The sequence below is a fragment of the Pseudonaja textilis genome, chromosome 2, assembly GCF_049901715.1.
Source record: "Pseudonaja textilis isolate UNSWEBS1 chromosome 2, rPseTex1.2, whole genome shotgun sequence".
Classification (NCBI taxonomy): Eukaryota; Metazoa; Chordata; class Lepidosauria; order Squamata; family Elapidae; genus Pseudonaja; species Pseudonaja textilis.
The window spans coordinates 23,091,259-23,104,145 of record NC_141991.1 but is presented as its reverse complement, the minus strand read 5'-3'; the positions used below and the strand labels follow the sequence as shown (position 1 = coordinate 23,104,145).

Here is a 12,887-nt window from a genome sequence, read left to right as displayed (position 1 = left end):
GTAACTTGGCATGGCTGACAAGCATTCACCCAACTTGTAATCTGAGCATCCATGCCCGGCCACCATACATAACTGTGAGCTAGGGCTTTCATTCTGACAATGCCGGGATGCTCTTCATGCAGGACCTTTAAAACTGAGGCTTGCAACTTGGAAGGAATAACTACCCTAGTTCCCCAAAGTAAACAGCCTTGCAAAGAAGACAGTTCTTGCTGGCGAGTTTTGAAAGGCACAAATTCGGGGGCATAAGGAATTGCAGGCCACCCCCTTCCCACCCAGTCAAGGACTTGGGTGATTACCTCATCCCTGGCAGAGTGGGCAGCGATATCAAGGGCAGTGATGGGAAGTTTGAGATTGTTGATCAGGAACACAGCATTAGTTGGTGCAGGATTCTCCACAAGAACAGGCAGGGGGCAGCGACTAAGAGCATCAGCGTGGCAGAGACTCTTGCCAGCTCGATGAACCAGTGTATAGGAATAGGCAGCCAGAAAAGAAGTCCACCTTGAGGAGTTTGTCTTTCGCCAGACAGAAGCCCTAACAGAGGCTTGTGATCCGTGACCAACTCGAAATAGTGTCCATATAGAAACTCATGGAATTTTTTGACAGAAGCAACTGCAGCCAAAGCCTCCTTGTCAATTTGGCTGTAGTTGCGCTCAGTTGGGGAAAAAGTTCTGGAGGAAAAGGCAATGGGTGCCTCAGAACCGTTAGGCAGTCTATGACTTAAAATGGCACCTATACCAAAAGGAGAAGCATCTGCTATGAAAACTAAAGGGTAAATTCTCATTAAATTGGATCAGAACAGCATCGGATGTGAGCAATGATTTGACTGCACGGAAAGCATGGGCTTCCTTAGGTCCCCAGTGCCAGGGGGATTGCTTATCCAAGAGTCTGTGCAGAGGCTCTGCAACGGAAGCTTTATGTGGCAAAAATGAAGCGTAAAAGTTAAGAAGTCCTAAAAAGGCCTGGAGCTCAGTTTTGTTAGTTGGCGTGGGTGCCTCGTGAATAGCTCTTACTTTGGATTCGATTGGGTGAATACCAGAGGCGTCAATTCTGTATCCCAAAAATTCTACCTGTGGGATGGCAATAGTGCACTTCTCTTTTTTTAGCTTAAGACCATGCTTCCTGAAACGATCGAGGACGCCTCTGACTCTTTGCAGTAATTGAGACTTGTCAGGGGCAGATATTAAAATGTCATCAAAATACGGAATTACACCTGGTAATCCTTGAAGAAGTCTTTCCATTAAAGATTGGAAAATCCCTGGGGCCATACTTATGCCAAATTGGAGGCGCCTACATTTAAAAGCACTCCTGTGCGTTACAATAGTTTGTAGTTCAGCCGCTGTGTCATCAACAGGGAACTGTTGATAGGCCTGTGACAGGTCTAATTTTGCGAAAATGGTTCCTGGCTCAAAAGAATGTAGTAGGTGCTGGATAACAGGGACTGGATAAGCGCTGATTTGTAAATATTTGTTCAATGATGTCTTGTAATCTGCGCAGATTCTTACGCTACCATCTTTCTTCAGGGGTGTCACTATTGGGGTTTCCCATTTTGCGAAGTCCACAGGCTCTAATACACCCTGTTTAATTAATTTGTCAAGCTCCATGTCTAATTTGGGGCGGATTGCAAAAGGTACCCTTCGAGGCTTTAAATGTATTGGTACTGCCTGAGGGTCCAAGTTGAAAGATATTGGGGTTCCTGAATAACAACCCAGCCCCTTGCTGAACATATCAGCATAGTCATTAAACAAGGTGTCCAGCATTTGTAATAGAGTGGATTCCTCTTATATGGAGGCCAAGGGCAGGGAACCAGTCTAACCCCAACAGGCTAGGGAGGGCACCATCCACTACCACTACAGGCAAATGACTTTTAAAATTTTGAAATTGAACAAAAATTGCCTTTCTGATGACTGGGATGGTTCTGCCTTGGTAGAACTGGCAGCCGTGAAGCTTCTTCTTAGCCATTCTGGGAAGTAGTTGTTTCAAGGTGTTCCATGAGATGATGGACAGTGCTGAGCCTGTGTCAACCTCCATCCTGCAAGGTTTCCCTTCTATAGAAACAAAAACACTGATTTTGTTAGAGCCTTTGTTAGTCAGCTTGGCTTGATAGCAGGTAAAACAGTCTTCAACTTGTTTTTGGAAATGTTGGGTTGTCTGAGGCTTTTGGGCAAAAGTATTTCCTGCTTGAACAGATCCTGGCTAAATGACCCTTCCTCTGGCATTTTAGACAAATGGCATTCCTGAACTTGCAGGATGCCCTGAGGTGGTTTCCCCCACAGCTTAGACAAATGGGCTGAGGCTAAATTGGGGTTTGGCCTGCTCTCCCTTTGATTGTTTTTTTTGCTGCCTGAGGCGATTTACATCATTAGCCTCTTCATAGCCTTCTGTGGAGGCTTCATCGTAATGGATGGCTGAGCTGCTCTGGCTAATTGGATTTCCCTGAATTTCTGCTGCTGAAAGTGCTGATAGTTCAGCAGCTTGAGACTCTTCAATTGCTAATTTAAGGGTTAAATCCCCTTTAGCCAATAGACGCCTTTGTAGCCTTAAATCCCTGACTCCACAAACTAGTTGGTCTAATAACATGTCTTCCAGATAGTCTCTAAACCCACAATGCAAGGCAGCTGTTTGTAGGGCAGCCATGTATCCACTAATAGTTTCTCCCTCAGCCTGAATCCGTCTCCTAAAAGCATGACGCCTGGCAATTCGGGATGGCTTAGGGGAATAGTGGTTGGAAAGAATTTCCTGCAATTCTTCCCATGGAACAGTCTTAATTGAACATGGAGCCAATAACGCCGTAGCAGTGTCAAACACTGTGGCTCCGCAAAAACTTAAAAAGTAAGACTTTCCCTATGGTCGAAAATGTCAGTGAGGTCTATGGCATCTAGGAAACAGTCAAATCGGTTTCTGTAGGATTCCCCTGTTTCTGCTGTTGGTCTGAAAGGCGGGAATGCAGGGTTCAAAGTCATGTCGACTCATCGGTGCCAGATTTTCTGAGGAAAGTTGAAAATCGCGCTTGCGAATACTGACAGTAAGCTCTTAAAGTGACATTCAGCTCGGTAGTGACTTCGGCTCTTTTTTGTAGTGACTTCGCTTAGCGATTCTTTGCCCAATTGCCTCTTATATGTATCCCGCCCTCGTCGCCAGTGTTTATTGGCTGATGCCGTTTGACAGCTGGCTATAAAATGGAGCTGTCAAACGGCATCAGCTGTTGTCCGCCAGCTGGCTGCCTTGTTAGCGCGGCAGCCGCAGCAACCCTTTATTGTTACAATAAAGTAAAGCTGAAGTTTGCTCCGTGTTCGCCTCAGGTTATTCCGCCGCTCTACAACAGTTCATGTAACCATTATTCTCATTTTCTGGATTTGCATGACCTAGTTGATTGACTGATCACCATAAACTGATTGCATTGGCTGAAATTGCATCAGATGCTACGCTGAATCGTGTTTAGCTAGTTTATAGCTCAAGTTATCATGCAAATAAGTGTAGTTAAAACCACTTTTTATTTGGTTAATTGGTGTTCCCAAAATCTGCCACTCTGAAACAGCACCTACACGAGTATCTTTGGATATGACGGCTAAGACTTTGGGAAGTGTACCCATAGTCCAATACATATGGAAGATGAGGGTGGGGGAATCAAGGTTTTAGTTCACCCACTATGCTTAGTAGCTAAGTTAACGATCCTTGGTTATGTTTCCTCTGGCTTAGCAGTGTTTTGCAAACCTAGCCCATTCGGTGAAAAGTTCAGTGTGTTGTGCAAACTATTCAACAGCCAGCTTAAGCGTGCACGAGCAAGGAAGAATCTCTGCCAAATCTAGGTTGAAAGCAAAGCTTAAACACTCTTCCAATGCGAACACGTGACTTTAGTCTCCTATTGAGACTTTTCCATTCCTGTGATTTTTGGGGAGTTTAGTAAAACACCCCATTAAGGACCTGAACAGTTTCCAAACAGTTTAGGAAAACACCCCTTAAGGGCCGGGCTCTTGTTAATAGCCCCTGTCCCATTTCGTTTTATTCATGCGCGGCACCATAAGTTTCTTTTTTCAAGCCGATCGCTTTGAAGCTGATGAAAAATAGCAGGTTGATTGCCAGCGGTTCAACCCAACACCCTTCTTCGCTCCGGCCAGTGTTGCCTTTCCAATCCTTCTAAACACTTGAGCGCACCCCCTCACCCCACCGCGGGAGGGCTTCTTTGACGCTCTGGGACTTCTTTGCCTCTTTCTCCTCCTGCCATTTCTAGCGGCGGAAGCGACGCTCCGCCAGGGACTGGAGCTTCCGGTGCTCAAGCCATAGTGGGCCGGCTAGAGATGGAGAAGCTTGGGGGAAGGTGATTTTTTTTTTCCCCTTGTCTGTCTGTCTGTCTCTCTCTCTCTCTCTCCCTCTCTCCTTTTCCCCTCGCTCTGGGTTACACTCGCCGAGTCTGCCGTTGCAGCGGCCGAGTCTCTCTCTCTCTCTCTCTCTCTCTCTAATCTCTCTGGGGAGCGACGTCCAGTTCCGCCGGGCCTTCTCCCCGCTTTGGGTGAGCGTAGAGAAGGGGAGTCGGGCCTTGTTTACTTGGAGGGAGGGGGGATGGAGAGGGAAGCTCTGCCTTTCCTGGGGCGGCGGCGGCGGCTCTCGTGGAAGGGCAGGCGGGCTGATTGCCGTGCTGAGGGCGGCCCTAATTCCTCCCTGCCTCGGTTCCCCGGACTTGGAGGCCGAAGAAAAGGAGTTGGGGAAAAGCCGGGTAGCAATTCGGGTTGTGGGGTGGAGTGGGGGGAGGCTGGGACGAGTCGTTGATTGTCAACGTATCCAAATTAAACAGACTTTTCAGGGAGCTTTTCGACTTTTTAAAAAAAGGATATTGGGGAGGGGGCGATGGTGGTGGTGGAAAACAGGTGTAGGATATAGCAGGGTGTTGTTGTTGTTTTTAATAATCATGCGGTTATTCTCTTTACCCAGGAAAGATTCCATCACTTCTATTGTTGTCCGAGTGACATTTAACAATGTAAACTAAATAAGAGTTAAAAAATGACCCTATCATTTTTTAACTGCTTTGTCTACTACTACAAAGTACAGTTCCTGGGATATATCAATGTAACTTGCTTTAAAAATGAAGTGCAAATGCAACTGCTGCTTAAAGTGCAGGCTAGACAATAAATGCAATGGGGAAAAGTTAAATTAATTTGAACATGTATAATAGCAAGAGTGTTCTTAACTTTTATCCACCATTTTTCTGCACTAGCACAATTGTGGGGGGACAATGGAGGCTTCTAATAAGAATTTTTCTTCTTCCAGGTGAACTTTGACTTGGCAAAAAACCTAGTTCAGAATGCTCCAAATTTTGTGCCAAGATTGCTTTTGTGAGCTTTCTTGTTGCAGCTAAATGGTGTTACTTTTATAATTGTCTTTAAAGAATGTGCTGGTAGAAAAACATTGAATGAATAAAAATATGATTGTCTATAGTTAGAACTGCTACAATAGAAAAGTTCTTGATTTAATTTGAATGCAGCAGGCTATTAGTTAAGTTTGTTGAAAAATTTCAATCTGAGCATTTTAAAATTAGCCTTGGCTTTATGCGTTTAAAAGCAAGTTATTTCAAAATTTAATGTTTCTGGACAACATTTTTTGATTAATACTACATTATCTATTATAGGAATTTTTGGTAACACAACTATAGTTTTAAATGAAGTTGATCCAAATTGGTGCTAGCCAAAGAAATTTAATTATTAACAGCATTTCCTGTTGTTCTTCGGACAAAAAAGGCTAGGGCTACGGGATTTCATTGTGTAAATATTTGTGAGCACACAAAATTACACTTTTCTTTTTCTGCAAGATATTTTAAAGTAAAAGCAAATGCTGATTAAATGCACTATGGTGCATTTAATTTGCTTTTAGCATTTGCTTTTACCAGAAAGTATATCCATCCTTCCAAGGAAAGTTCAGTGTTACTGTAACACTCAGCAAAAGCAAGAATCTTGTGATGCTTGAAATGAACAAATTTAATATTTCAAAAACTTTCATGGTACTTCCTGGGTTCAAAGGCAGCTTAAATATATCTGGGGGAAGGAATGATGATGAAGAGGAGTACTTTGCAGCATGCTCCCTTATTTTATAGATTAACAATATAGTTTGAGTATAAAGTTGGAAAAAAAACTGGCAGATACTAATAGACATTCAAAAACTGCAAGGACAATAGTAGAGGGAAATCTTCCAGCTATGTGTTTAAAGAAGATATTTTGAATACCAATGGGTATTCTATAAGTAGTTAGTAATGGGGACTGTTAAATGGCTGAAATGCATTTTTGTGGTTCAACTAAACATGAATTGAGGATTATTTTAGATTCTGTAAATCTTTTGAGTTTACAAGTAGCCTAGAAAAGTCTACCTGGAGATTTTAATTTAATTTTGATTGGAATAATATTTTAAGGCGAAAAAAGACTAGCTGCCAGCACTGGAATGTTCTTCATGGAAACAACTGAGAATTTTATCTGGGACTATATAGATACAATTAAATCCCAATAAGTAGGATTAAACTTTTTATCAGCCCTATATGGCATGTTTCAAGATGGAAGAATTTCTTTAAACTTCTTTGGAATTCAAAGTTTGATCGAACAGATGCAGTAGAAACAGGAAAATAAACATGATAAACTATTGCCTCCTTGTTTGAGATTTGACAAGTGAGATTATTTGAGAATACTTCACAGTAATTTACAATGAAATTCTCAATTTATGGCATTTTGGTATTGTGTGGCTGTAGAAGTGGGCAGGGAGCAGAAGATTTTTTTGAAAAGTGCAATACATCTACAGAGTCCCTGTTCAGTGGATGGTAAATATACCATCATTGCAATACATTTTAGACATTACTGAAACAAATGAGATCTAGAAAGGCCCCTGGGTTACATGAGGTAGGCATAAGTACAAACAAAACGTAAGGACTTCTGTTTTGTTATCCATGCATAAGGAATCCTTCAAAAGAGCCCCTATGTCCTCCCTGCTGAGGGGGATGCTTCATTGGCAGAGGAACTGAATCATTTCTTTGCTCGCTTTGAAGTGGAGACATCAGAGACAGATAAAATACAACCACCAGCCAATTGTAGCCCCCACCTCATTGTGGAGGAACAGGAGGTGAGGAGCATTCTGAGGGCTGTGGACCCTAGAAAGGCTGCTGGTCCTGACGGTATCTCTGGCTGAGTGCTTAAAGACTGTGCTGATCAGTGAAGATGCTTTTTGTAGATTTTAGTTCTGCATTTAACACAATTCTTCCACATAGACTAGTGTCTAAACTTCTGGACCTTGGACTTTCTTATTCAGTCTGCCTTTGGATTATGGATTGCCTATCTAGCCACTCACAGAGGGTCAGATTAGGTAATCATACCCGTTCAGCCCTTATTCTTAACACTGGTACACCACAAGGTTGCGTGTTGAGTCCCTTACTCTATACTCTTTATGAGCGTGACTGCATTCCCACTCATGCTAGTAATACTAATACTAAATTTGCAGATGATACAACAATGGTGGGACTCATCTCCGGCGGGGGGGGTCAGTCTGCCTATCAAGATGAAGTGGACCGGTTGCTTTTGTGGTGTGGGGACATAACTTGGTCCTTAACACCAATAAGACCAAGGAGCTCATAGTGGTCTATAGAAGGAACAGATCAGACATCCAGCCCTTGCTTGTCAATGGAGACCGAGTGGAGCAAGTGGCCAGTTTTAAGTTTCTGGGTGTTACCCTAAAAGAGGACCTGACCTGGGGTGCTCACATTGCAGCCCTGGTCAAAAGGGCCCAGCAGAGATTATACTACCTGAGACTTCTCAGAAAACAACAACTGAATGAAAAACTGCTGGTGACCTTCTACTGCTGTACCATAAAGAGCATTTTAACACACTGCACCTCTGTATGGTTTGCCAATTGCACAGGGGCAGATAGGAAAGCACTCCAGAGGGTTAACGCCATTGCCCAGAAGATCATTGGTTGCCCTCTCCCCTCTTTGGAAGAGCTTTATTGCTCCCACTGCCTTAAAAAAGTTCAAAACATTCTCAAAGATCCATCTCATCCTGGGAACCCTTTTTTTGAACTATTACCATCTGGCAGACGGTACAGAATAATAAAAACAAGGACAAATAGGCTGAAAAACAGCTTCTATCCCAAGGCAGTAGCTCTGATGCATTCTACTGTATAGTGCAGTGTTGGTATGGTGTTGGGGGTTTTCAATTCAATGTGTGGAGTGTAAAGGATGTTTGTGGTTATTTTCATGGTCATGATGTGCACTGAAGATGGTGTTTGATTTTGTTGTATGAGGTGCAATGACAACGTGAAGTAAACTACCACCATCAAATTATGAGATACATACAATACTGGTAGTTATTTTGAAAAGTCTTCAAGCAAGTGAAACAATCCAATAGATGTGGATATCACCAGATGGAGTAGATGCACTTTGTATTGACTATATTATTGGTAGAAAAAAGTAGAAGGGTACAATTGTAATAACAAAGGCGTGGACAGAAGCTGACAATCATACAAAAAATTGTGCGAATTCCACATCAAATTATAGTGGAAAAAGAAAGCCAGGCACTTGTTACAATATGATTTTGAGTATATCGCCACAATTTTCAATGAGAACATCAGGAATCGCTTTGAAGTCCTGTACCTCATTGATAAGGAACTATGGAATGAAGTCAAAAAAATCATTAGGGATGACTATTAAAAAAGCGATTGCCAAAAACAAAGAAACAACAGAAAAAGTCAGAAAATAAAAATGAGAAATTTTGAGAAGTCAAAGCCAAGAGATTAAAGATTTCAGCAAAAGAATTTTAAAATATTTCAGTTGTACATGTATATTAAGACAGAATATCTGTAATGTAGTAGACGGTGGAAATAGACATGGGGAAAAACAAAAAAGGACTTTCAAAAGATCTGATGGAGATGCCAATCTCAAATTGGTAAGTTACAGGATGCCAATGGGCGGATAGTAACTGCCAACAACTGCAATTAATGAAGAAAATGTTGAACTTGGGTTTTGTTTTTTTTATCTTTTTTACTATTTTTTCTTACTCAGAGTTTGCATAAACAATATTGCTTGTTTCTCATTTTTTCCCCAAAAACCTGCCTGAACTTTATTTTCAACGTGTACACTGATTATAGTGTATCATGCCATATACTTAAAAACACACAGACTTTCACCCATCATGCATTAGTGCATGTAACCTAGTTGTGTCCACCAGTAGGGTAGTTGTTTCAGGCTCAATATTATTACTATCCAAGTGGTAGGAGGAAGTAAAAATTTGAATATGTTAATATATTATTAAATTATATTCCCAGATTTGAAGGGCTTTGAATATTATGCTTGGGTTGTAGTAAAAGTGATTATATGGACTGTACCCTGTATATAGATAGGAATGTTCAAAGGTCATGCATTAAATGAGTAAGGGAATATTTTGAAGAAAATGCCAGCAATTCAAACAATGTAATTTATAATTGCATGGGCCCTGATTTTTTCATAGATCATTGTTGAAAGGAGCATACCGGACGGTAAAAATTGCTTTAATGAAATTTGTTCAATCTCAATCTTTGAACTATTTATTCCTTAGCAGAGATGCAAAACTGAATAATGGTCTAGGTTTAATCTGTTATTCAAAAACTGAATTGCAGTGATTTATACATACTCTTTTTACCATTATTGAAAACTGCAAAACATTTTATTATCCTATTATATTGTTTCAAGCCTATTTTAGATTTATAGATTGTATTTAACTATAATTTTAGGCATTCAGGTTTTGTTGAATACTATGGAATGAAGTTAGTGCTTTTTTCAACTTTTTAATTTAACTTAGTAAAATATAGTTTAGGAAATATCGTTTAGAAGATAACCTGTGTGCATGCTAGATCCCTAGATGTGTTGAGAACTCTGGGCCCATCATACATAATCAGTGATAATTAACAAAATTAAAATTTATTAATTGCTTATAGTTTCAGAGGAATACACACTGTCAGGAGAGAAAGTAATGTTCACAGTTAATGTAATATGTAAAATATCACCTTTTCTTAAATTATGTTTTTGCAACAGAATCCTATGTTTTAGAAGTTACAAGTGAATGTTATGCTGTTGTCCCTTCTACTTGGGGTTATTGCTTAATCTCCATTGCCAGGCCCAGTGTAAGTTCCTTCAGCTTCTGTATATGTGAAGACAAGAGATAACCTGTAAGAGTGAAAATGTAGAGTTTGACAGGTTTTTAAGCCTTGAATACTTTCAGTGTGGTTGGTATAAAGTATTTTGTATGACAGTCTTCAGTTACTTAATGAAGGAGTATAATGATATGCTGAGATTTTCTTACCCTACATTTCATCACACATACAGTTATATATATGGAAATGTAAAATCAACATCTCTGAGGGATCAACTTGTATAGCATATTACAATTTCCCCTCAGAATAGCATAGTATGGGTGGGCCTGTGTTTTTTTTAATGGTTACGTTAATTCGGGATGTCAGCTGTTCTCACTATTTTTTCATTTTATGTCTGAATTTTGCCTGGTTTCTTATTGGCCACTAAAAGTCATACATGTGTTTAATACACATTTAAATGTATTAAATAAAATTAAAAAGTAAATGTGCTATATTCTAATCCTTTTATAACACCGAGTTGGGGAAAAAGGCAAACGACACAATGAATAGATGACATAGGTTTCAGTTATCTATTCACTGCATATTCGTGTCGTCGTGTGTCGTCCCCCCCACCCCCCGTAATCTATAATTGTGACTAGATGCAACAACTTTAGGATTAATGTATGAATAAGCATTTATGAGGGATATCTTGAAAAATATTGATACTACCAATGAGGATAATGGTATATCCAGAATTAATTAACTGTACATATTGCCTGTCTTGGTGGGTAGACCATGCTACTTAGAATGATACAAGCAGTTCTGTCTACGACAAGGTCAATTCTTGGTAAATCATACTTTCATTTGGACATGGTGTCTACTTTGAGGGAGAGTGTTTTGCAGCCTCATGGTGCTTCTGGATTATTATTTGGTAATCTTGTGGCAGAAATATATTTATAGCCCTGTTCAAAATTGCCAATATACCCACTTCTGTATCCTATAGAAAGTTGTAGTTTATATCGCTTCTATTTTACATTACTGAGGATATAGTTCGTTGGGCTTTCCTTTAATTTGGAAAGTACAGTTCTCTGGCTTCGAATGGTCAAACTCAGGAGATATAGCAAAGATGAATGTAGTACAGATCCTTGCATAAAGAAATACTTGAAACTGTTTTTGAAGTGACAACCTTAATCCTTTAGCTTTACAGTACATGTTAGAAGGAATGCTTTCTTTAATATTTTCTACCTTTAAGCTTATCCAAGTAGACTTTAAGGGCATTGCTTCTATCAGATTCTGTTATGTGACATCCAAGATGGCTTCTCAGTAGAGACTGCCTTCCTTCTGGCAAGCCATAAAAATGTTTCTTAAAAAGTTGTGGAAACTGCTTAGAAAGCTTTTTCTTGTTACACGTGTAACTGGTACTGGCTTGTATAGGTGACAACATTATAAACATACTGTGTATGTTGATAGTTTCAGTTAAGGAATTTTATGGTGTATGTATGCTTTTTGACCTGATGGTTTTTATGGTTTTACTAGGAAGCAGGATACTTACCTAATAATTAGAAAGCAGCCTAAATTATTCAGAGAATGAGGAACTGAGTCACTGCATCACACAACAGTATGCATTTTATTTCAGTACTGTAAGTACTGTTCCCCCAACATTTTCAGTAACTCAGTAATGGATTTAATGAAGGACAAAAAAAAATAACAAAAGGCAAAATAAATTACCACTGTTAAAAGGGTGATTAGTAAATGAACAGGACCTTGATTAAGGATCCTTTTTTGGATGCAGAAATAATATAGGTGCAGCTAGTTTTTTTTAAAGATAAATGATGATATATGTCAGATGTAAATACTGATTCTTTTAAATTGAATTCCCCATAAGAATTGTTAGATTCTTTATTAATAAAACTTGCAAACATTTGTTCCCACTCCCTTCTTCCTGGTATGTTCAATTTAGGTGGCAGAAGAGTCAGATGAAGTCCAAAGAACGATAGTACAGTATTGTAAAGCCAGAAACTGTCATAGGTGACTTGCCTGGTGGTTTGGCAGAGCATTAAGATGTCTGTGGACATGAACAGCCAAGGTTCTGACAGCAATGAGGAGGACTATGATCCAAACTGTGATGAGGAAGAAGATGAAGATCCCGGGGACATTGAGGGTTACTACGAAGGGGTTGCAAATGACGTGGAGCAGCAAGGAGCCGATTCCTTTGATCCGGAGGAATATCAGTTTACCTGTCTGACTTACAAGGAGTCGGAGAGTACCCTGAATGAGCACATGGTCCGCTTGGCTTCTGCGTTAAAGGTAAGGCGCTCTGCAATATTTGGATGAAAGGGGCTCTTTTAAAGCCTCAGAACAGGCAAGCTGCATGTGAATCACTTAGCTGGTTTATGATAATTAACCAACATTGTCGTAGACTTAGAATCGCTGTTTTTACCAACAGGGATGTGCATACAATTCATCTCTAACTATTTCAAGTGAGAAATGTCGCAGTATGTCCTGTCTTGTATACAGGGCTGATACTCTGAGCTTAGGACACTTCCAAGAGGTTTAAAGCAGCAGTTTTGTTTGTTTTTTTAATAAAGTTTTATTTGGGTTTTCACGCATAAAGCAGCAGTTTCTTACTTGAACAGCAGGATGTTTTGCTTCACTTTCTGCTTAAAAGTGGTTCAGGATGAAAGTTTTGCATTCCACTGATTTCAAGTATTGCTGCTCTTTAATTGTAGATCAGATTTACACTTACAGAGCAACAATGTTACATATCTATATATCTGTTGTATCTCTGCAATATATATACCTATGCAATATACGTACCT

General features: G+C 40.0%; 1 protein-coding gene across 3 annotated transcripts in view; it reads left to right on the top strand.

Annotated features, from left to right (window-relative positions):
* The first annotated feature begins 4,231 nt into the window (after positions 1 to 4,231).
* ARIH2 (ariadne RBR E3 ubiquitin protein ligase 2) overlaps positions 4,232 to 12,887 on the top strand; it is a 37,446-nt gene continuing 28,790 nt past the window's right edge. The window contains exons 1-3 of one of the 3 annotated variants that reach the window (XM_087923538.1): positions 4,265 to 4,315; positions 10,031 to 10,119; positions 12,029 to 12,375. In XM_087923538.1, coding sequence (XP_087779664.1) covers positions 12,130 to 12,375 — 246 coding nt within the window. In that variant the 5' untranslated portion in view covers positions 4,265 to 4,315; positions 10,031 to 10,119; positions 12,029 to 12,129. Of the gene's footprint in view, positions 4,508 to 10,030; positions 10,120 to 12,028; positions 12,376 to 12,887 lie in introns of all 3 variants that reach the window. The other 2 variants (XM_026717909.2, XM_026717910.2) reach the window with 2 other exon arrangements.